The sequence below is a fragment of the Vanellus vanellus genome (assembly GCF_965231255.1).
Source record: "Vanellus vanellus genome assembly, chromosome: 3".
NCBI lineage: Eukaryota > Metazoa > Chordata > Aves > Charadriiformes > Charadriidae > Vanellus > Vanellus vanellus.
In genome coordinates, this window is record NC_138907.1 from 64,514,177 (window position 1) to 64,540,749 (window position 26,573).

General features: G+C 38.2%; 1 protein-coding gene across 1 annotated transcript in view; it reads right to left on the reverse strand.

Annotated features, from left to right (window-relative positions):
- Positions 1-4,908: 4,908 nt before the first annotated feature.
- The window catches only part of PEX7 (peroxisomal biogenesis factor 7), a 46,665-nt gene continuing 25,000 nt past the window's right edge, over positions 4,909-26,573 (reverse strand). Inside the window, exons 9-10 of the mRNA XM_082481565.1 lie at positions 18,541-18,640; positions 4,909-6,337 (exon numbers count right to left, since the gene is read on the reverse strand). Coding sequence (XP_082337691.1) covers positions 6,269-6,337; positions 18,541-18,640 — 169 coding nt within the window. The 3' untranslated portion in view covers positions 4,909-6,268. The remainder of the gene's footprint in view (positions 6,338-18,540; positions 18,641-26,573) is intronic.

The window sequence follows — 26,573 nt, forward strand, 5'->3', positions numbered from 1 at the left end:
CCCCCAAAGCCAGCTATACTTCTTCCCAGTTGTTACACTGGAAACTCTTGCACAGCTCGGTGTTGGGGTGAGACCGGTAGTAATTGCAGGAAAGGGGGTGCTGATGCCAACAGCTCTCAACAAGAGCAGGGCAGGGGTCGGGACGAAGTGTGCACAAAAGGACCGTGTTAGTATGGAGGACTGATGGGAAAAACACACCGGACCCGCAGCGCTGGGCTCTTCATCTGAACCGTGAGAAGCCGCATACGCCTACGATTGTTGCTAGGTGCTTACTGTAAGGGGCTCCTGGTGGTCACGAGGATCATCCGAAGAGGATGTGTTGTAAATGTCCTGGGTTACAACTAGCAGTGGAGCTGGTAGAGACAGGGAAAGGAGGCAGGGCAAGGTTTGTAAAATGAAGCAACAGAGGTACACATTAAGGTACGAGTGTTTGAAGATGAAACCTGGTAATGAGGGAAAGGAAACCATATTGTGTAGCACTGAAATTAAACAACAGATGGAAACCACAAAAGAAATAATATTCTCTGAGCAAAAACTAAAGGAACTTCTCTTTTTCAGCCTTTGGGGTAACCATGCGGACGGAGACAGATGTGATGTTTGGGAACGTAACCTGCAGTCTGCTTCCAGAAGCTGGGAGCTGAGTGCAAGTCCACCTTGCACTTCAACGCCATCAGCCGTGCCAGCAACCGCTGTTGGCTCTGCCTGTGACTGACTCGGACATAGCAGTGCTTCCTTCTCCTTTTTGACATGGGTTCCTGGATAAATACTATTTCTTACCAGAGGCTGTCTCCAGCTTGCCTGCCTTTTATTTTTCAGTCTTCAATTTATTCATTTTTTATCAAGCTGGTGTTCTCACTCCCTCTTTCTTACCTGTCATTTTCTCACCATCTTTCCTCCCTTTCCCCATCCCCATTACAGAGCCTGACATTAATGCAAGAAAAAGACTGACTTTGTGAGGACCGCTGTAATACACACCTGACTCAAAACTGCAGCCTCTCTTTTCCTCCTTCACCTCTTCTCTTCTTCATCTTTACAGAATCTAGGGAGGATTCTCCTGATATCTATCATTTTAAATCACCTTTTTCCCTTTTGACTTTAAGTGTTCCCTAGTTATTTTCCACAACGGTTTATTTTCCATTTTGTTCTCTGTTTTTTACCAAGGCAGTGGCATTTTCATCTTCTTTTTACACGCAAATCTTTAGTTTTAATAATATTTGAGTACATTTCTATTGATTAAAAACTCCAGTAATTGAAATATTAAAACACTCAATAAAACCCACCCCAGTACTGTGTGTGTGTGTGCCTCCTTTAAAAGGTGAGAGTAATACCTATCTGAATTTCTCAGGTTACCTCAGTCACAAAAGCCATGGATGCAATCAGGATACTTGGAAGTTTAATCTGTGCTAACTCAGGGTGGGAGGAAAGCATGCACCAAACCCCAGAAGTTTTCAGGCAAAACGACATGTCAGTGGTGGTCACCTCCCTGGAGTCATGGGGCGTTCCACCTCGGGGGCCTTCACCCACTTCAGCGGCTGTACTGCAGCACAAAATGTCAACTCACAGTTAAGTGGCCTGAAATATTAAGGCGGATAAAGGTTGAAACTCTCATTTAAACTTACTGGAGACCAAGTTTGGCTTCAAAACCCACTGAAGAACTGTGCGGATGCATTTACACCAGCCTCCATTTAGACTCGTCCCGAGCCCACACAGCACAACTTGAAGGAACGTGTGGATCACTGTGATGATGTTTGCACATGGGAGAAAAAAAAAAAAGGCCTTCCGCCAAAGAAGTGCAGATGAAAAAAAAAATCTAATCGTGCTTTCTGGAAATACTGTAGTAATTGGGACTCCACTTAAGCGTAACCTCTGGGAGAAACAATTTTGTGCCCTCACCAATGAAACGATCATTAGTCTCTGACATTGCAGAGGATCAGGCTGCAAGTCTGCATTGGGGGCTAAATACTCTCCCGACTGAAACAGAAAAACAAGTGTATCAGAAGGATAAAAATTTGAATAAAACAGTTCAGCTGGAAGGGACCTACAACAATCATCTACTCCAACTGCCTGACCACTTCAGGGCTGACCAAAAGCATGTTATTAAGGGCGTTACGGGCCTCTTTAAACACTGACAGGCTCAGGGCATTGACCACCCCTCTAGGAAGCCTGTTCCAGTGTTCCACTAACCTAAAGAAATGCTTCTGAATGTCCAGTCTAAACCTCCCCTGGCACAGCTTTGTGCCATTCCCATGCATCCTATCACTGAATCCCAGGGAGAAGATCTCAGTACCTCCCTCTCCACTTCACCTCCTCAGGAAGCTGTAGAGAGCAATGAGTTTGCCCCTCAGCCTCCTTTTCTCCAAACTAGACAAGCCCCAAGCCCTTAGCTGCTCCTCACAGGACACGCCTTCCAGCCCTTCCACCAGCTTTGTTCCCCTCCTCCAGATGCATTCAAGGACCTTCACATCCTTCTTAAATGGTGGGGCCCAGAACTGCACACAGTATTCAAGGTGAGGTCGCACTAACACTAAATTTGGGAACTCAAGCACCTGTGTCCCAGGTACCATATCCTATCTCTTGGAACTCACCTGTGTTGCAACATCTCTTCCTCATACTCCTAATTTTAGTCTTGTCTATACACAGCAAGAGGAGGTGGAGGGGAAGGTTCTGTCCCTTGCCAAACCACCACCTTCTCAACATGGATTCAGGCCAGGCCCAGTACTAGTCTCCCACTGCCTCTCCACCACTCCACACTCAGAAAAGACAAGTTCTCCTGCACTTCACTGGGAAGGAATTGGATAAAGCAACAGAGAGACATCATTTGAGGTAACACTGCAGTGAAGGTACTTCCCTCACACTATCTGTTCCTGTGTCCAGAGACAGCAGTGGGTGCTCAGTTCATAAGCTGACTCTGTTACAAAATTTTGACTTAGCAGTAGGGCACGGATCATGGTAATGAATAGCTCTGTTGTTCCTTATAGTAATGAGATGATTATGATATATCAATTCTAATCCTTTGATGCAAATCATGCTCAGCTCTGCATTTCACCTAGGTACAATGACGGGTGAGAGAAAAAAAACCCTGGGGAGCAAATTGATGTCAAATTCCTAAGGGCATCTTTTTAAAAATGGTTTCTTGGATGACAATGGTAAAGAACTATTTAAAATATTTAATGCCCAGTTTGCTTTAATTAGGGCCTGAGGTATATAGAGGAAGCGTTGTGCAGGCTCATATCCATTCCCCATCACATGACCCTGAGCACATTCAAAACTGCACAGTAGTATTGGAAGGCTTAGTACACCCATGCCTATGCAGCAGAATTTGAGGCCAGCACTGTACTTGGCTAGAAGAGAGAGATCACTTCATCACCGACATGCAGTCTGCAAAAGCAGACACAAAGAATCATTTGAAACAGACTTCCTTTATCAAAATGCAGACCCGATGGGACATATAGCTAGTCAAAGTTGCATAAAGTGCAGTCCCTTAAAATACAGAGGAAAAATGCAACTGTCACCCAGTATTCATACAAGACACAAACCATGTTACAATACTCTTTACTTATAAGTTACTCTGTCTTTCACTGCATTTACTTTTTGATCAATGCTTCTTAATCGGGGAAGTGAATACAAGAGTGTAGCCAAAGAAACTGTATGCAATTAATTTAATAGCATTGTAGAACAGCAAATCCACTCCTTTAGAACACAATTAATCAATATGTTTCTTGAACCAAGGAGAAACCTATCAGTTCCCATGAAACAAAATCTTCCACAGGAGCAAGTTTAAATGTAGAACACATTACATCTTTAAGATTGTTGCCGTTAACAGTTTGTTTCAGTAAATGAAAAAAAGTTCAGAAGCTAGTATTATGGTCGTAAAATAAGAAGTATTTCTTTAAAACAATTACAGCAAACATTCCCTGAGAATTAAGAATCAGCAACAACTATTGCCAGATTGGTTCTTCTGTTACAGTGCAGAAATGTTACAGCACATTCTCTCCATTCAAAGATCATGTAGGAAGATTAAAGGCCACAGTTTTTATTTACTATGTCCATCTTCTGGATGCGCTCTTTTTTCAAGAGAATTAAATCTAGACGCAGCAACCCTCAGCACTGAAGCTAACCAGGACATGAGGAGAGAGAAGGCAGTTAAGAAAAGGTTTGACACGTGTTGAGTGTGCGTGTTCAGAATTCCTCGCCACCACCCCCCCCCAACCCCGTGCTAGGTTTTCTAAATTTGCCCTTCCAATTCATAGGCTGTGGCAGCATTCTGGAATATCCCCCTCCTTTCCCCCAGAAACACACATATAAAATACATACCCACCACCAAAATGTTCCACTCACTCAGACAAGTAACTTGTAGTCTAAGCAGAAAAGGGAGATAAAGCAGAAGAGTGGAGTAACTATTAAAGTTGAAATAATCAATTTTAATGCCTAAAATTAGATTTTATGGCCCATGGTGTTGCTGAAAGCTGTATGCTGCGCAGCTTTATCATTGCACATTCCTCTGCATGCAGAATTAAAGTGCAAAAAACATCTGGATTTTGGTGTAACACACAGTCAGAAAAAAAAAAAAAAAAGAAAGAAAACCTACTCTTTGTTAATAATTCAGCTCAAGAAAATGGTATTCTGGGGTCAGTTTGCACTGACACAGAAAAATATAAGATCCTACCAGGATCCACATTCTTGTATTGTAGAAGAGGGTTCCTTTCTGTCTTGCCCTAATACCAAATCAATATAGGCGTATCTCCCTGCGGCTACCTGATAGCTCCGTGGCTCTTTCTCCGAGATAGCACCATCATTCTTTCCTTGCAAGTTGCAGGTTTTAGCTCTGCTGAATTCTTTCTTTCATTTCTTCAAAGCATCCAGCAGATCTGGCAGTGTCTGCTATTGCTTGATATATGAGTGGTGCAACCCAGAAGCGTACAGCATTCATTAACAGGAGACTATGAAAATGCAACCAAAGATCTGCAAAGACCCGACCTGCAAAGAGTCTTTTGATGGTAAAGACTGTTGATATGGAATAACAGCAGAAAGGAGACAGCTTTAAGAAGGTACAAAAATTAAAATAAAACAGGCTAGCGGGAAACCAGGACAGAAGCCTAACACACACCAATGAGAACTGCAGGACTATCGCTGTTCAATCCTGAAAGAGTATTCAAAGGAGACTGGAGAAGCATAAAAACTGAATATCTCTACTTGCTCCAGAAAAACTCAGATGAAAATACCAGTACGTAGGCTGAGGGGCCAAAGTGGGCATGCAAAGTACTCAACACACCTATAACATGTTGGACATATTCTTGGAAGTATAGTACCTTGGCCACACTGGATCTCTATGCTGATGCCATGCAGTTAATCTGCACGTATGTAGGTTCAACTGGTCTGGACATCAGCTCTCACTTTGGCCAGGCTGTGAGAGGTCCAGAAACACTGAATATATGACCACATTCCTCTTCTATCTCTTGGAAAAACTTTCTAAGTGAAAATAGAAGACAAGTCTAATAAAAGAGATGATTGTCCTATCTCTAAATCTTGAGGATTGTGATCCAATTAGCGATGCATATATTTCATTTTTTCCTAAGTGTTTTCTCTATCATCAGACTATCTTTCTGCATGACTTCATCAACTGTTTTACTCAAGGAGATCTAAGGGAAAAAATGTATGAAAATAATCTTTACCATCTTTGTGAAGCAGCAATCAAAAAGGTCAAAGAGATCAGCTGGCTATAAACTATGACATTTACTGTCTATCAAGAGTATTCATCATACTGCACAAGAAAATAATGCAAGGTGAGTCACAGTAAAACGTATAAATATAAATGCATCTGAGTGATACAAACCTCAGGTTGACATTACAGTATTTTACAGTGAAAAGCTGCTTTTTTCTTTTCTACAGTGACATTATCTCAAAATACACTGCCAGTTACTTTTATTCCTTATAAGGATCAAAAAGATTCAGGCCTCTGCTCTCATCATTAGCCAGACAGATCACAAAATTGTGTTGGTGATTCTACTCTGAAGACACCAGCTCATGTCTGCTCTGGCCATTCTTTGGCCATTAAGTAGCTGTTCAATGTTTTGCTGGCTCAAGTACTACCTGTACAGCAAACCAAGCCCTAAAATCTCCACATGCTGACGTGCACAACACTCCATTCAAGCAGTGTTTTACTTAAAAACAGACACTAAGATTAGTGACGCAGTTGACAACTTTAGCACAAGTCTGCTTGTGGGGGAAGAGAGAAAGGTTCCTGGTGTATCAGATCTCCACTTTCTCTCTAGACCGGAACTGCCAGACACGACGGAGTATAGATCTTGACTAGTTCATCCCAAGCACAGTCCACCACCTGCAAAGCAAACAAAATCTATTTAGATCCTTCACAAGTGTCATTTTTACAAAAAAACAGAAGGAACTTAGAAGAAATTAATGCATATTGTGGAGTTAATGTTGTTTGGTACTCTGATTTACAATGCTTCAAAATTATCTACTAATGCAGTTAATTTTGTTTTGTTTTTTTAAAAACTTTGTCTTAACTTTACTAAGGTCCATGAAAATTAATTGCTTCCTATTTTTCATACTCCCCATGAGGAAAGCGGGGAAACTTTTGGGTTTCAATTGATTGTTTCAAATATACTAAAGAAAGTAACCGAGAATGAGGTGAAGGATGGACACACAAAAGTCCAGACTTTGTGGTGTTTCTTCTCTTTACAGGGTCTCAGGACCTTTTTATATCTAAACACTTCATGATCAAATCTGAACAGCTTTCTTATATTTGCAGGTAGGGAAAAGTATTATAGACATTTTCCTAATGGAGAGCTGAGGAATGGAAAAAACAAAGAAGTTGACAAAAATGATGCAAGAAGTTTCTTAAAGAATTAAGCCAGAACCTCAGTCTCACGCTGATAAGCTATCAGTTCCCTGTATTGTCTTTTGTTGATAAGACAAATGTCTACTTGCTGAGCATTGAGCATTAGGGGTGGTGGTGTCACTTCAAGCACGACCCAGACCCCACTAGTCTGATGAGAAACAATGCCACTTCTGCCAATGGCGACCAATTCCAATATAATTGAAACTTTTCTGAATTGCAAGTCCCAAGCTCTATTATAGATGCAGGTATGAATCTAAAAATCACAAAACCAGAAGGTTAACCTAATTCTATAGCATTAAAAGATTTAATAAATAACAAGATTCCACAGAAGAAGACTACAGAATTCTTAAAGCTTGAAAATTATTTGATAATGCACTTTAGAACCTGTAATAAAGTGAAAGAGTTAACCACAATGACAATTTTTCAAGTAGATGACCTATAATATATATTCACAAAGTATTGTGGGGGACAAGAACTAAGGCAAAGGGAAGATGAAAGAGGAAAGCTAAAGAGAAATAGCTGATGAGCCCAATAAATATATGCCAGTAAATCTGGCTGAATCCGTCTTGCATTATCTTTACAACATCCTTTCTAGTTGGGATCACAAAGGATACAGTATTGGATCCTCTGCACAACGAGCTTCCTTCTGCTGCAGACTGCAATTCCTGTTCTCTTCTAGAGCCAGAATGAACAGCTGCACACTAAAAATTTGGAAATCCAACTTCAATATTTGATTTCAGACTATAATTAGCCCATTTTGTGTTTACTATACTGGACTATTATTCATTTTTATTGCTTCCTTAGCTGGTTCTACTTAGTTATTTGAAGTGCTTTCCATATACATCTAAATGGATCAAAAAAACGTCTTGACAAAGTGTCTGTCTATTCATACGACATAATAGAGCTTTGTGTAATATAATGTTCTGCTGCATTGCAGTCCCCCAAATCATACCAAAAAGAAAATTTGAGTTCTCCACTAAACACTATGTAGAAACTGGCAATCATATAAACCACTTTTTTAATATTCTCCACAGATCTGGATCAGTATCTGTATTTCTATAGGCAACACTTTCTACTTTCATAAAAAAAAAACAAGAAACAGAGATAACATTTGGAAAAAAATCCCATGGGAATTCCCACCTGTTATCAATATAATTAGCATCCCTTAAGTAGCCTCTGAACAAATATAGTTACAGAACCATTTAATCTAGCAACACTAAAAATAAACAGGGGATATGAAAAGGGAGTTTGAAAAGGATCACTTGAAGTAATTTGCCCAACTCATTGACTTAATGATAGCACATGAAAGATGAAAACATAATCAGCAAACAAAAGGAAAATAAAAGCTACAGCAAATAACGGTGTATCAAGTTCTCCTGTGCAGCAGGAAATCTATAATGGCATACTGATATCAGAAACCTCGATGAAAATACACATGCAAAGAACAGCAAACAATTATGTATGGAAAACTGGGACACTACAGCATGGAACAGCATTACAAAATGCAATAGCATTTCCATTTCTCCACAATACTTCCACCAAAATACAGCCAAGACTGTAAGAGAAAGAAGACAACTGCAAACTAACAGCATGGCAGCCAGCATTAACTGATGGACAGCTGCTACAGGCCCCTTTGCAGTATCTCATAGATTATCACTGCCTCAAATACAAATGACCAAAATGAACACTGGGACAAAGAGAAGTGCCTTTTCATGCAGCTACTGCATCAGTTTACAAAATGTCTTTTCCTTTCATTTTGCCTTTTTTCTTATGACCTGTCTTATATAATGGTCTTATGACTGCTGTATGCCTTTCCCCAGAAAAGGGGAACATAGGATATTGAATATAAGTGTTTCAAAAATATTTAGAAATGTCAGTTCTCATGTGACATATGAACATTTTTAATACATATGTTAAAGCACTTCAGCCATTTTAATTTTTTTTAAACTTAATGCTACTTAATTTTAATTTTAAAATAGCACGAATTCCATTGGGATAAGGGCTGATCCAGCACACCACAGTAAATAAATATGGCACAAAAAAAGCCGCAACTTCCCAGAATTTATATTTTTATCAATGAGATGATGTTACTAACAGGTGGAGAAAATCCTCCTGTGGTAGGATGAAGGACAAAGGAAAACTGAAGATGGACTCACACATTATTTGCATACCTGATAAAAGTCCTCGACATTAGGAACACAAAGACATGGAAGTTTGTCTTTCTGTGAAAATGTCTTCACTGTTTTGGGGAAAAATTTTACTCCCAGACTGAAACAAATCTCACTGATTTCAGTATTTAGATGGTGCATGATTTACACTTTTTTTTTTTTTAAGTTGATATGCAGAGTAGAAGACAGCTTATTTCAGTTGCAAAGAACTGTATAAATTATAAAACCCTTTTACTATTGAATAATTTGGATACCCGTATGCCATGCAATTTTAATTATCATTTGTGAATCTAAATTGTTCTTGTAACTATAGAATAAAATTCTACTATAGCAACTTTTAACTATCAGAAATTGCAGGGAGAAGGAGAATAACTAGAGCTTAATTGTATAAACAGGAATATTCTACCTTACACTGACTGGTAAGTTACATCAAAAAATAATGCAAATAGAAAAAACATTCTAAACCTGGTAATTTTAATTATAACTAAAGCTATATGGGACAAAGGCAGTCTAACAAAATGATTTATTACTTGCCTCTACTGCTTTTATTTCAGTAGCAAAGTTGCAGCGCTAGTATATACGCTGGGGTACTGTACTGTTATTACTGCAGAATAAATATCATGCCAAGTTATCTGCCAGCAGAGATTTACATCTATTTGAAGCACATAAAATGGGGATCACTGTATTTCCCTTCAAGTAAAGCCAAAACACGAGCAAACAAACAAAAAACTGCAGTCATCACAGGAAGCTGATTGCTTGACTAGAAAATCATAGTTTAACTCAAATGAAGCAGCTATCCTGTATTTTATTGAAGTGTTTACCCTTGTCCCAGAGTATAACAATGTTTCCCACCAATTGATTTAATATTGACATCCATTCATTTATCAAAGCCATTTCCATTGACTCACTAACTGATTTACTCCTCTGACAGGCCCTCTATTTCCTATTCATCACAATCATCTTGCTTTGCAATAGACTTAGACCTTTTCCAGCACCTGAGGGCAATCCATTCAGTCTAGTGCAATTACCTGCATGACATTCTGCCTCTTTACTGTTCAGAAGCAGCAAGAAAACAAGAGAAACCTCCAAAGTTAGTAGCTAACTTTTTTCAACATTTGAAGTCGTAGTAAACCCCCAAGCTCTAACCAATATTAAATACATTCTAAAGAACTAAAAAATTCCGAGTTCAGTAACCCCTTTGTGACAGGATTTAATCAGAAGAAAGTACAGCTCTCTCTAGATTAGTATTTCCAGAAGTATCTTGGTGCCACTCAGCCTCCAGAGTGCTCATAATAAATCATAGGATAATACGCAAATGTGTCTGAGAGTGACCCATTTCTCTCAGCTTTTCTCCATCCCATCCCATTTTCAAATAAAACCAGAGACCTTTCTTTCTTCTGTAGAAGAGGCAGCAGAAAAAGTACTCAGTTCTTCACTTCCATTAATGTTGTGTTTCCCTTCCTCTTTTAGTTTCTTATCTTTTGTGTCTTTTCATACAGAATTCAATGATCTATTTATATCATTATTACGTATTTTTGAGGGGTCTTGAGCATCCTCTGTAGGCGTGTGGGATGGAGATTAAGTGGAGATAAAGCAAGTTATTAGGTTTGTTACTCATCAAATTACTTTCACAGGTGATCATTCCTCATATTCCACCTCCAGACCAGAAGAGTTTTGGCCTTAGTCCACATTCACACTTCATACTCTAGAAAAAAGTCAGTAAAAGGTGTTTCTATTTTAGCACTACATTCTTTTGATCGGGACAATTTAAAAAGATACAGTAGGCAGAAGATCTCCTCCCTCATTAAAACTAGTAGGTTAAATGCATAATGGATCATGCATGAGTTTGAATGCATTCAATACCTACTTTGTACTAGAAAATCTGAACCACTAGTGTGGCCTTTTGTTTGGTCAAGAGTTGCCAGGGTGAACTGTACATGATGCCTGACTTTACACACAAGTGAAAGTGATGGGAGTTTGTAAACGAAAACTTTTTATTTTCAATGTGCAATAACACCAATAATTTTTTAATTTACTTTTGAATAAACACACATTGATTTAATTATTTTTTCCAGTAAAGACAGAATAAAACAAACCCTGGACCAAAAGTTCTTATGAATATCTAGGTTCAAACTACAGTCATCAGAAACAGATGTTCCAAATACTGCTTAAGAAATCCATTTCTTTCTTAAGGAGAGAAAAGATAAGACTTGAGAGACATTATTTTTCAGATTGCAAAGATATGCGACAAAGAACTGATCTGAAAAACAGGGAGCTGTCTCAACATATGTTTCATTGCTCAGACATGCAACAGGATGATGACTTGTAGTCATGTCACGCATTTCTAAATGCAAGTCTTCTGAGTGTGCATTTCATCACTAAGATGTAAAGGAAATTGGGATGCAACTTGCAGGTTAGAGAGAAATCCTTGGAATTTCCACAGCATTTGTCACAATTTCTCTGTACTCTACAGATACAGGGAAAGACATCTCCCCAGTCTTTCAAGAACTGTTTTTCATCGGCAAAGTCAGTCATAAGTTCTGTAGAAGATACACTGGAACTGCTAAATGCCTTTCTGTGCTGGTACTAACCTTGGTGACCCCAAATGCAGCCAATTTACCTGCAGTGAAACTGTGTTTTCTAATGCCCGTATCCAATCTTCAAACTCATCCTTGAGTTCAGAGTTAAGTTAAGCTCTTTCCTTTTGGGATTTCATAATAAGCCAAACAACATTTTCAGTAACAGCTGCAAATACTGTTGTCTTATATTGAGTTTCACTAGTGCAATTCACTGGGACTTCTCAAACAGATTTAATGATCATGTAGAAAAGAAACAAAATCCACTACACTAACTAAAAGACGAGGCTTGCAGAAGTAGAATGTATTTGTAATCCACTGAATCAAGTACAACACACAAGCAACATATTTATTGAGTCCGAAACTGCTGCCTCCCACCTCTTCCCAGTACTTCAGAATCAAAATTAAAGTACATTGCCCTCTCAGTAAATTGATACTGCAGCTTTTACAGAATTGTGATGCCTGACAGCAACCTTTCCAAACACCTTAGGATGAGACTTCTGCTGATAATGGCAAAAAGCAACCATTACTCATGAATGGCTAGCTTGATTTAAGCAGTGAAAGTTTAATTTTAACAGTTTGGGAAAGACACATAGTAAGCACCAGTAAGAAAAGTCACCTCCCTTTCCCCGCTCCAACTCAGTAAAGGAGTTCAAATTGGTTTAACATTTGCAGCTGGTTAAATCTTTCCATGCAAAAATCCACTCTGAAATTAAGCAAAAGAACAGATGCTGTAGGATCTTTTCATCTCAAAGGATCACTAACTACATAACTTTAGTAGTATCCTGGAGAAGGGCCATAAGGAAAGATTAAAAAGAAGTACAGATAGTGATATAATTATAGCAGTGTGATAGCCACAACAGCTGGGTAGAAGCTATCAGTTCCTTGGCAATTAAGTGTAAAAGATAAGAGCAAGTGATCAAAAGAAAAAAAGCAGAAAAAGTCTCTGCTTTTCTGTACATTGCCACAAGATGTAACTCTACTTTTATATAAAATAGTGAAAATTTCTGGGGCTGTTGAAGGCGTACAATTAATTTAAATGAACATCAAAATACATAGCACAACAGCCTCAATAAAGACATCTTCTGCATTTATATTTGGCTATACTGGTTAAGCCAACTTCAGCAGCCTGTCTGTTCTCCTGCTTGCTGTGTTGTCGTAGCTAATGCAGCACATAGGATAAGCTGCATATAGAAAACAGGTAGAACAAACCTGTACACCAAAACTTGACAGATGATCAAAAATTTCTCCATAAAGCTGGAAGAATTTAGAACTACATTTCAGTTACCTTCAGGGATGTGGTATACAGTTTGGCTATGACCTCCCTCCAACTAGTAAGAAGTTACAGCTTTTAAAATTTTAGTGATACTGATGCCATAAGAAAAGTCATGATACCATCAGTACAGCAACATTTCATGGGCTCAACAGGCTGATGCTACAGGGCAGTATCTCTGCTCAGTTCTAACTGCCTCTGGCGAGGTGGAAGGGAGGTGGAAGACTGTGGTATGGCACAACATGCTGGTGATGCCCTGCAGCTTTAGGGAGAAAAAAGTGGAGGTTTGGGGAAGCTGGATCACAAGGATGGTGTAACACAGAACACAAGACTGGTTTTACGGGTACTGCACTGGTATTATCACTGTCTCCGTACTATTTGGAATCATGTGTGTGTATTGCCGTGTCACCTATCACCATCTCCAAATGCAATACAGAATTGTGGCCAGGCCCTTTCTTTCATCGACACATCCCAGAGCTCCAGGTGCTTTGAAGAAATAAGAGAAATCAGTTTTATGTGAACTAATCTACTCTAGGGGTAATATTTACACGAGGAGGTGGAGTCAGAGGGCCAAAGAAAACAAATTTGCCTCCCAAACCATGTTGACACAAACAGCTATTTAGACAGCTAGCTGTTAATTTGTACTGTAATTACCATCCAAACACACACAACCACAGTAAAAGAAAACTGTAAGCGAATCATAAGTCCGCAAGGGATTTTGGGGGTCTTGGTGAATGAGAAGCCTAACATGATCTGGCAATGTGCACTTGCAGCCCAGAGGGACAACCATATCCTGGGCTGCATCAAAAGAAGCATGACCAGCAGGTTGAGGGAGGGGATTCTGCCCCTCTACTGCGCTCTCATGAGACCCCACCTGGAGTACTGTGTCCAGCTCTGGAGCCCCCAACATAGGAAAGACGTGGACCTGTTGGAGCGGGTCCAGAGGAGGACCACAAAGATGACAAGATGGTTAGAGCACCTCTCCTAGGAGGACAACCTGAGAGAGTTGAGGTTGTTCTGCCTGGAGAAGAGAAGACTCCAGGGAGACCTTATAGCAGCTTTCCAGTATCTGAAGGGCGCCTACAAGAAAGCTGGAGAGGGACTTTTTACAAGGGCATGTAGTGATAGGACATGGGTAATGGCTTCAAACTGGAAGAGGGTAGATTTAGAATAAATATTAGGAAGAATTTTTTCCCTGTGAGCATGGTGAAGCACTGGTACGGGTTTCCTAGGGAAGTTGTGGAGGCCCCATCCCTGGAAGTGTTCGAGGCGAGGTTGGATGGGGCTTTCAGCAACCAGGTCTAGTGGGAGGTGTCCCTGCCCATGGCAGGGAGTTTGGAACTAGCTGATCTTTAAGGTCCCCTCTAACCTAAATTATTCTATGATCACTATTTGTGTTGTACGTAAGTTACTCTAAAACCTAGACTTTAATACACATTCAGATAAGAGATGACCTATAACGGTTCCTTCCAACCCAAACTATTCTATGATTCTATTCTGCGATTTTGGACCAGAGAACTGACATTTGGTTTATTCTCATTTGCTACATAACAATTTTAATTTCCAACGGGAGCATCTCAGTATTGTATATTGCTGAAGTCCTGTTCTGATTTGGCATGTCACAGATGTATAATGTGCTCTTCATGTATCAAGCATTCTAAGCCGCTACACCACTTGCCATCATTTCTGTTGAAAATCACGTATCCTTGCAAATTAGGAATGTCATTGTTCATAGTATAAAAGTACAGAGAAATTGAAAGATACCCCTCCTATTCCCATTAAATACTTAATGCTGTTCTCAGCAACAAGATAGAAAGCCTAGCTCAATGGAAAGCATTAATTTGTACTTTCCACTGGCTGCTTTACAGAGTTCAGAACAGAAGTGATCTGTAGGCTGAGAAACATTTTCAAACAAAATTCAGAGCTTCAGTTTTTCTTACATTTGCATTAAGCAAAATACAGCTTTAGAACTACAACAGAAAGGGTTGGGTATTTTTTGTCTATGATTTAAAGAAATGTATGGTACAAATGTATGTTCTATTCTTTATATAATTATTGAAACCATTCCAGAATCAAGACAAGAAGTGAATATTCACAGTATCCATACTTTGTATCTGTCATTGATGGATTTCCTAAATAGAGCTGAAATTAGTTCATGACTGCTGTATCACATTCAACTTATAGCAGAAGAGAAAGGCTGCTTTTAAATAAAGCTGTACAAATAATACCAAAAGAAGTTCAGTTCATGCTTACATGTTGCAGGTAAGCATAGCAAAATCCCAGTAAGAGCTAGGCTTAAAGGCGTATCATATTTTAACTCATTAGAATATTCACAGATCACTTACAGGGGAAGTTAAAATCAGGAGAGAAATAAGAAATCTGATGAGCTACAGAGTACAATTCCAATACATGGGCTAGCATTATCAGCCGCCAGCAAGGAATAGCATATAGCTGATTACTATTTTCATATTCTCTATATACATCCTATGCCTATCTAGTGTATACAGAAAGGAGCAAGCTTTCATTGCTTTTCTTATCCCCAAACTTTGGGAAGAACCGTTACGTCTGGTTTAAAAAAACTGCATCTCTTAATACTGCTGGCAAGGTAAATGGATTTATTCGGTTCTTAATACTGTACAACATTACAAATTTAAAAGATTTTTGGTGCTTAGGGTCTTCTCAATGTTCTTGCGCGTGCCAAAGCTACTTTGGCTGAAAGCTGGATTTGGGAGTATTTTCTTCTAGACACACTGCCTTGGAAGCTCTCACATTAACAGTTGCAGTTTAACAGAGAAATATCCTGAATATCATGAGGACCGTTTCTGTTTATGCTTTTCACTGTAAAACACACATTTTTCTATGCACCTGAAATTGTTATGAACCTGATGCTAACATTATGGTGGGGAAAAAAAAAACAAACAACAAACCAAACAACAGTTGATTTCATTAAAATGCAAAGCTTTCAACAAACCCTTACATTATGTAGAGGCAAATACCCCAAAATAGCTAACAGAATCTAAATTAAGCACAAAGGAGTTTTCTGTTTCATCTAGCCAATACTTATCTTCACAACCCAGGACCCATTCATTCCTTATGACCAGATCTCTCTTCCACATGTTGCCTCCCCTTAGCAGGATACTGTACAAGAACAAGCTTGCCTGCATGTACCTTCTCTCTGGTATGTATTCTGTTCAAAGCTCAATCAGTTCCACAGGAATGTCTTGTATCTATTTTATTTGTATCTATTTTAATTGCTTTTTCAAAAGTACAGATTGTTTTTTTCTTGACGTGTAAAAGATATTTCAAAAATATTCATGGGGCACAGCCAAAGAAAAAATCATATGGCTAAACAACAAAAATATCATTAAGAATGAAAGCAAAGGTTAATGACCAGAATGGTACTTAATTTGACTATAAATGAATAGCTTGTCCATTACTCTGCATGCATGGAGGAGAGAAGCAGTTCAAATCTCAGGTTGTAACTCGTCATAAAGCACCCAGTGAAAATCACAAATCATACAAATGCATGAAGAACAATGAGAGGGGTTCATTATCAGGTCTCATTAGAGAGCAGACATGAAGGCAACCTACATATTTGGAACAGCAGCATAAAATTTAAGCAAATAATCTTCATTTGACCAATGGAGGAGCCAGGGAAAGGTTGCAAGTGCTCATACTGGAAGCAACTATTCAGTAAGTGTTTACTCTTTATCTCGTAGTTCCAGTTTAATTCTATGACAGGATTTTAAATTTCTTTTAAAATCCAGAATGCTTACATTTTGCATTGCTGTGATATCCAACCCTCAAGATACATTAAATCAACTCAATAGAAGAAAACAGAGGAATATTAAAGCTATTGCAGATGCCAAACTTCTGTCTGGAAGGCACATTGGCACGCAGTATATAGGATATGTACCCTAGATTTACAGGTTTTGTGCATTAAGTCCAACATAGGACTTTCTGGAATTTCTGCCTGGAAAAAAAAATACCTGGATGCACAAATGCCCTAATGTAGATGGGTATGCGCACCATCATTTCCCCTTTTCCAACATACAAGTACATGTGCAGCTGTTTGCTTTCAATTCATTATCTATCATTAATAAGCATTTACTTGGCCTTGTTCCAAGAAGGCTATTCCATACATTGCAGTTACAAAAGAAAGAGTATCCACAGAGCAGCAACTGCAAGTTTGACAAATAAATCATACAAAAAGAAGTCATATCTAGCCAGACAATCAATCAAAATACCATCCAGAGACCCACCCGGTAACACACAGGGTTCTTTGCAACTGGCTTATAATCAAGATGTAATCACATCTTCAATATGAAACGAAGAAAAATCTTCACACATCATTCAGATCCATGGCAAAACCCACACCAACTTCATGGGAAGCTGAACTGGGCTCAGGGCATGCAGTGATGTAACACTGTAAGGCCCTAATGTACTACACTACTCTTGCTGCTCCGTCTGGACCCAATTCAGCCAGAATCGAACCTATGCACTTAATTGGGATGAAGTTTTAATTCCCAGCAACTGGTCTTCAAGCTATTCTTGCCCTGCCTGAATGAAAAATAACCTGAAACTAGAAATTTTTTTTTCAGCCTTATAAATTCCCCTATGTGGTTCACAGCGCGGCCTCGTGAACAGTTACTGCAGCACCTCTGAGGCAACAGAATTAAGGGAAAAAGCAACCAGGCAGGAAACTCTTCAAGCTAGCATTTGGCTAGAATGGTTCCACATACATTAAGCTAAGTATTTGGCCAAACTTACATCTTCCTCCTGTGTCCTTTTATCAGTAGCAGAAATTACGATGGTTTTATTAGCTTTATCCAATCAGAATTTCATCACAGATGTTACAAGTCATTTTTATCTGGGGTAAAAAATTAATTTCACTGTGAATTAGAAAGGAATCTAGATGCAAATGATATCTGTGGCACATTAAATAGTGTATTAGTTACAGTTAACTCAGTGACAGTAATTTCTGTGTGAAAACTATAGTCTTTCTTGTTTTAAAGCAAATAACTAACTTCCATTTTTCTCCCTTTCTTACCTGAAAAAACAGTTCATACTACAAATAACAATCCTCTGTTTGCAAAACAGAAACAAATGTAGCACCAGAAGCAGAGGAGAATCCTGCTGCAACCAGTATATAAATAAGTGCCCCTGATAAAATGGGTTCCACTCATTCCTGTCAATAGCTGAGGGGTTTAGAATTCTAACTACATATTAAGCCTCTTCTAGTACTCCAAATACTATGACAAAACAGGTCTAGGTATCACGTGTGACACTACCAATGTTTAACTTGATATTCTAAGTAGATGGAAGAAAGCTCTGCATCTCAGCCAGGCGTTCTATGCCCTTCTCTATTACTCCTCCTTCTGAAACAAAACTACCTCATTCTCCCTGAACTCACCATGGCTTTCAGCTATCTGATTTCGCAATTCTGTCTGTCCTGCCCTCCTCCTGCCCAATGCAAGTAACTGCTTTATAAATAAATAAATATGGACCTGAAGTGAGGTTTATTTAATAAGCAATCAGCCAGACTCGCTTCCAGAAGCTTCCTGCAATCTGGTGGCTCTTATTCAGGATCTGAGTCCTGCAGTCCAGCCATGACTGCAGTGGCTATTATAGGCAAGTGAAAAGTAAATTCATCTCAGCTCTTACCTGACCACAGTTGTGAAGACTTAAATCTAGTCCACATGTAAATTCAGTATGATGCTCAACTGTTTCCAGCAATGGGTTAGGCTTGGAAAAGTCCCAGAATCTATAGAGACAGAATGGGAGGGAGGGGGAGAGAGAGAGGAGGAAAAAAATAAAAATCAAACAAACCACAATTAAAGTAATTGAAAGGCCATTTCAAAAATATAATGCAAGATATTGACAAATCTGTTGCTGCCAGGGTATTTAAAAAAGCAAACTCATCCACTTAGGAAACATAACAAATCATATTCCTGCAAAGCCATCTGCTGATTTGCATAAATTAAACCCCAATGGGCAAAACCATCTTTGTCTCCTGTTGCAGAAACTGAGATCAAAGTTGGCACCAACGAGCAGCCATTGGGACATTATTAAACCAGAACAAAATGTAGGCTAGAATACTTTTGTTATGTTTCTTGATGGCTGGGGAATTTTATCACAATTTATGATTTTTCTCAGGTTTTGGTATTGTTCACTGTGGAGTCTATATTTACTGAAAATTATATATAAGATGTATAGAGAGATATCAGTCATCCCCAGTCTCAAATTTGAGATCGTATTCTTGTATAACATAATTTAATATTATAATTTAATAATAAATCTGTACTACAAAGATCAGTTGCATTATGCAGTTAATTCCTAATTCATATTTCTAAAAGAAATTTTTCTTTCCAGACTTGGTTGATATAAATGATTAGAAAATAGATTTCTGAAGTGCTCTACTTCTCTCAGCTACTCCCCCATTAGATGCAATGTCCATCAATGCAGTTAACAGCAAGGATAAGAGAGGTATAAGAGAAGATGGGGTGAAAGTATAGGTACAAGAAATCTCAGACTTAAAAAAAGGATTCAGGAATAGAACTTTCAGATAATAACACACTGAGAAGACACCGTATGATGGCACAAAAGAAAGATTTGTTTTTCTTTTTTGAGTTGTAAATACTGCTTATAAAAGTCCATAGGCTGCAAAGCACAACATATTTTGTTTGCTAGCAGCTGTAATCGAGTTGTCTACAGCTCAAATTTTCTCAGAGTGGCCAATCATATGCTTTACTACTTCTGTAACAAGCACAGAGATCTCTCTCCCTTGCTCCTGTTGGGGAAAGTGACAATGCTTAATAAGAACAGTTCATTATCAGACCAACTACACCGAAAGCACTGTATGTTCAAATCAATTCAGGTAAAATAGCAAACACTGGAGCCAGCAGGGTCAGTTTGTTTAATGTGTAGATGTTATTTCCTTCATAAATGAGCAGAGTGGTATCAGCACAATGGCTATGCCATAGCAACAACCCTCTCAACTTTTTCCTAGTACCTGGGATCTAAGATAAACAACTTATTTTGCAGGAGAGAGGAGCAAAAGACCACCTCAGCATTTTCATCCTCCCACATTTGTTTGTAAGAAAGTAAGGAAACAAACCTTGTTGTTTCTAAGTAATAGTGGTAGCCTTCCTTACCACATTAGCTCTCTACTAACTGTTGGAAGACAGATGCTCATAACTGAAAACTAAGCTTAGATCAGACAATGTTAAGATGTACATGAACAAAATTTAGAAAAGACTCTCAAATTCATTTTAAAAACAGTAGAACAATTTGGTCACTAGCAGTATAGAGTTTAAGAGTACTGCAACAGTTCAAGTTCCACAAACTGTCTGGGACCTTTGTTTTTTTGGTATAAAAATATTACTAGTGAAAGTCCCCCGAATATGTACAGTCTCAGGAATGAGAACCATTGATGATAAGTTAATCACGGCTCTCATAACAAGTTTGCAGTCCACAGTGAAAAACACCATCTATAGCCCAGCTTCCAAGACTAGCACGGTGACATCAATATTTTGCTCAGAGTGAACTTCCATCGTGTTCTGAAGACTGTAAGCGCAAAGCAGGTTTCCTAAGATGGTGTTTACCCCAGCAGGATAGCTGTACAGCAAAATGAAGATGCATTCACAGCACAAATAGATGTGCTCGCATTACTTTAATTGTAGGTGTATCTACACAGTTGGCAGCATGAACTTCAACAGTGGGCCAGACAACCACATACGCTTTTGGGGTCCATTACAGGTTTGTACAGCCCGTACAATCATGCCACTTAGACAGGACTGTCGTTTTTACCCATATTATGAACACTAAAACTAGCACTCACATCTGTACTGACCATAGACACCCTGCAATCTATGTAAGTGCATTTTCTTAAATTTCTTTTCACTGGAACTGTTGAGAGTATACCTTTTCCCTCATTTGTTGATAGTTTCTTATTTGGTTTACATGTACTTCTCATGCCGTTCATAAGCTGCACGTACATTGCAAGTGAACTACTTATTTTAAACAAGCCACTATGTGAAGAGAAAAAGCCTGTCATCCTATGGATTTTGTACTTTCTACCACCCATAGCAATACCACAGAGATCAGTGTTGCTACATACATCTCCTGTGCTTCCTTACCAAAACACTTTTACCAACTCCCAACATAGTTTCTCCTACCTATCTCCTGCCGTGTCCTCCCCTCCACTCCACCCTTACCACCTGCCCCTGCCCCTTCACCACTGGCTAAGGAAAATAAAGGCAGCAAGTATCATTTCAGGTTCCAGTGTCTGTACAAGGCAGTACAATGCATGTGTTGAGGCAGCCTGTTCCCGCACACTGAGGAGCTAACAGATGAGCAAGCATATTAGACAGGTAGTGAAGTCATGCTACATCTTTTGCCTTCCTCAAGGTAATACTGTGGATTTCTCTCTCTTGTATACTCATGAGTTTCCAGTAAATTTGTACAAGCTTGGTAAATTTAGACTACAACTTTCCTGTCAAATCTAATTAAGTTATCAATTGGTTCAAGAGTTACTTCAGGAAATGACTTGGGGAAAACACACAGATGGAAGCACAAAGAACATAAGTCCTCAAGCCCGCTTCCTTCTGGGAAACAAAACAAAACAAGCAAAAAAAGATAAATATTTATGCATGAAAGCTTTACTAATGCTTTTAGGTTTCAAATAAAAGATGTCTTCATATACTGTATTTTCAGGTGGGCGTGAATCAGCTATTTAGAGCCTATTTTCCATAAAAGCTGACTCAAAGACTAATGCAAGCCTGCACTTGCAACCACATCAGGCAGAGGTTGCAGTAGCATATGGATGTATACAATGAAGACATTTTCAAGAGCAATCCAGAACGCAGTGTTAGTTTACTACACATGTATCTCACAATTCATTCTCCTGCTCTCATTCTCTGATCCCTGTGCAAAGATAGCTACCTCTAAAAGAGTAACTTCTTCCTGCAAACTAGAAAAACTTATGTTTTGAGCAGAACTTAGCGTCAAGGTACTTTTGGATACACGCCAATCAGGACAATGTTGCTACTTCAGGCATTTACTGGGAACATCTAACTATTTACACAATAAAATTCTTAAGACATTGTTTCATTACAGTTCAAGAAAAGTATCAACATTATGAAGCAGCTCAGGTATAGAAGAAAGCCTTTTTTCAGAGTATCATCTTCCATAAGCATCAAAGAAATGAGGAAGAACTGCTTGAGAGCCAAATCAAATTGAAGAGCATCCAAAAAAGTAATTCTGAAATAGGTTTTACTTTTGAGTTTGCTCCAGTAGCACAGTTCCTCTCTAAGGACCCAACTTACATATTTCAAAGTAATTCTTGCTGCGTGGGAAAACAAAGCACATCACTTACACATTTATGACTCTAATAGAACTGCATATGCACCACTGTTTTTTCTTATTACGCATGTAAACTGATGTTCTGACAATGAAATCCTGTACAAACACTTCTCTGTAAGGTAAAATGGCAGATTGAAAGTTCTGTTTGTTTAAGTTCTTCTGCCACAATATAACAGAATAACTTTTAAGAACAATTAGTTAATAGCTTTCATAATACACCTTCTGCTTTTGAAGAACTTGAAATTTGCAAAACTTTCCAGTAACTTTTAAACTTTACTACAAACAATGATTTGAGAATAACTCTTATCATCTTCATGGGCTTAAAGCCAACCTGAGAACGTATTTGTATCATCATTCTATTGAAGGATAAACCAAAGATCCTAAACCAGAAACAGAGTGCCCTGAAAAACACAACATGCTCATGAAATTAAGATATTTCTTGTCACTGAACAGTTCAATATGATTTAAAAAATGCAAGTAAGAAATTCCATTTAGGCAAGCATACGCTTTCTCTAGTACTTTTAGCTTAAATCAATACAAGGTGCAGCCCAAGATGCAGCATCCTTTGCCACTCTAATCTCGAAGGATGAAGACATGAGCCTATATGGGCTGGCTGGCGTACAAGAGTACAACTTCATTGCTGCTGAGACACATAATTTAAGAGTAGTTATAAGAATGAAGTTATCCAGCTTACTCTTTGTTCCCCAATTTATCCCCAAAACACAAATTAACCAAAAGGAGATGCAAACCCCTAATTTAAGGACATATACGGTCTCATTAGAGCTGCTAGATAGTCCCTGTTCTTTAGCATCATAATTCTAGACTGGAGTTCAGTTCACTTTGACACATCACCACTCTTCATCAAGCACTGGGAAAGGTTGGTTGTCTAAAAATGGGTAAGTCAGATGCCTGAGAAATACGGTAGTGGCTGTCACTAACATACAGATAATACTTTAGATTTGTATCATCTCTCTCAATACTTCTGTTTCCTCATCTGTCCACAAAATAAATCCTAACTTTGCCTTTCAGACAGACAGAATACCTTTTGTAGAGAAAGATTTAAATGTATTTGGATGACAAACTGAAAAATAATAGATAGCTTCACAACCAAAAAGCAAAAAGGGGTTATTTAGAAGAAAAAACATGCATTTTCCATAAGAAAAATATTCAGATGCTGCCATAGTTAAATATTCAAGTATAAATACTTGAACACTTATATTTAATATGTAAATTATATATTATATATATTTTCATTATATAATATTCAACACTTACACAGACCTGTTTATTAAGAGAAATGAAAAATAAAAAAAATACAAATATCCCTTTGCCGTATTCTTCAACAATATTATAGTGTTATTCACAGCACTGGAAAAATTGTTTTCATAGATAAAAGATATGAATCTATTTATGAGGTTGAATCATTTAATAAGTAGCTCCTGCAGCCAACACTTTTCTAGTTTTAAAAGAAACTCTATCTCATAATACTTATTTCAAAGAAAACTAGCATGTACAGGCAATAAAGTGCCAGTGTATTTAAAAAATACAAGAACCTGGGCATTCATTTATATGTCAAAATATTTACCATGAACTTGTAATCCTTGTTTTAATCCAAAAAGCAAACATGTAAGAGAACAGATACACTTTACACTGGTGTATGATTTTGACTAACTCTATAGTTGCAACCATTAAATCATACTTGAAAAGTACAACCAGTTTTGAATTTTGTTAGTTTCATCAGATGTAATGCCCAAAGCTCTGGCTGTCAAGGAAACTTTTTATAATGATGCAGGAGCTACCATCAGCTGAGACACTCAAATTAACAGGTTCTTCTACTTCAGAGTTTTCAGTTTCACTATGGGAACTACCAGTGACAAGCATTTTGATCAGTGGGAAGACACTTTCCATTTGGAAAAAAAAAAGAACAACAGAGCAAATGAACAAACACCCACATTTTCACCTTGAAGGGGGGAAAAAAAGACAGACAACAAGGATAATTAATTGAAGTGCTGAAGTGAAAACCAGTTTCTTTTATGAGCAGTATTCTTCACAAAGAAGTCTTAAGAACTTTTGGATCTAAGTTACTGAACTTGTACGTAGCAATGGAGAACTGGAGATAGTGGTTTACCTTAAAGCATCTTGCAGAGATGATGTCCAGTATAGTACAACTTTCAACAAAAAAACACACCTTTTGCCTCAGAGGCAAGCTTCTGTGAATACATTTCAAGATCTGGCCCGATACCAGCTTAACAAAGTTCTATAATTTATCAGATTTTCTATTTAGATTTTGGTGAGCGCTGTCTGTGCCTAATGCATCAAGATTATTTTTTTTTTACATTGAAGAGAGTCCAAAAATACAAAACAGTGATTCCAGTAAGAGATGACACTGATGTTCTTTCAAACTGAATTTTTATAGAGATAAGATTTAAGAACATGCATGCAGACCTAAATAAGTCCTGGAAATGTTACAGTACTTCGTGCATTTCCTGGCTTTTTTAATGATTCACTTGTGTTAAAACTGCTCTTTAATTAACCTACATTTTTCCTGAATTCTTCCAAAGAGTAAGGAAATGGTATAGAAAAAAAATTGTCTCAATGAGGCATTTACTAGACAGGGATTAAATCTAAATCATTATACCTAAGTATGTAAAAACTCAAGTTCAAATCTACACCCCTTTTTTCTTAGCCTCCAGTATGAAGTTGGCATGTGAACTAGTTTTCTTTTCAGTAGTTTGACTATAGTGCACACATGCAATCATTACACTATTTGCAAAGAATGAAGCTGAGCATTGTTAACTTGGCTTTCAACCTACTATTTTTTTTTGCTTTTTGATAGCCAGTTGAGGTAATTTGCCAAACTTACTCTTCTATCTGAAACAAACAAAAACCCTGCCTCTTACATGGCAGTTTGGTAGTCTTAGATAAGATTTGTGTTTGTTTGGTTAAACTATAAAGCTTCAGTAACATTTAAGATTACAGAGCTTAAACAGTAAGCTATGCTGTATCAGGTTATCTGCTATATGTTAACACAGACAATTCTGAGCTTCAAACAGAAATGGTAAACAAAATAAAAGAACAATATCATAACTAAACTGCTATTGAAACAACACTGCTTTTATCAATGAATCTGTTTTAAAAGGACAGCCATACCATACTGTTCTATGAATTACTATCAAATCTGGCTAAAAAGTCACAGGCGTTGAGGAGATTCAACAGGATCCAAAATTAATACCAAGCACTGGAACCACTACTTCTCTTTCATCTTTTATATATTTATCAAGTATTTTTGTTCTTAAATTGAAATGTATGTATATCTGTGTATATAGTCATGTCCACATGCGTATGTGTATATGCATGTGCACACATGACAGCATGTGCACACATATGTACTTGTGGAGTGTATGGTGCATCCAGTCAAACTCTGAACATTTCTAAGTGAACTCTACTTCTTACTGTGAGCTGCATTCCTTCCTGTAAATGACAGTACAGGATATGTGGTAGAGGTACAACAGTCATCATATTATATTCTTTAAAATAAATGTCCCTAAAGTGTTGTGGTAACAAGTTCCCTCCATTATACAGAATATTTCCCTTGTGCCACCTTTTCCAGACTTTCACCTGGTCTTCTCTATTTTCTGTTCACTCATACCAAGTCCAGCAACTAAAACTTTTAGAACACTGCTAAAAATCTGTGTTTTCTCTCTTCAACTTTGCCCTCTGTCCCTAGTCACAAGTTATTGTTTGGACAGAAAAATAAGGGCTAGGGTGGCACTTTGTGAAAATGTCTCCAAGCTCTACATGTACAGACACCCTAGTATATAAACTAGGAGCTCTCCTCATCTTTACTGACAGTTTCCACATATGAAAATGCCAGAGCTGAAATTGCACTAGATTTCAGTACTGCATGAAGCACATTAGTGCCAAACCTGAAGGATATATAGTTGGTGTCAAAAATGGGAAGAGCATGACAACACAATCAACTCACTTCAATGCATCTGCATGCTGATTATTAGTCTTATTGCTCAGACAAGGCCACTGGAAGAAACCAATTACCACTTTTTATTTTAGACCTAGAAGCCTTTTGAGAAACGATACACTGCAAACCAGCTGGCACTGCATCAGAAAAGGATGTTAAGTAAGATCCCATAAATATCCTTCCACAGACCACTGGGCAGTATCCTATGAGAAGTGCATTCTAAACATAAATAAAATTAAGCAATTTATATAAGACAAGAATGGTGGTACAGCAGTCTAGAAAGTTATATACATATGGACATCACAGCACTTACACTGTCAGGCTCCTGGCACCAACCACATGACAGTGGATATGACTG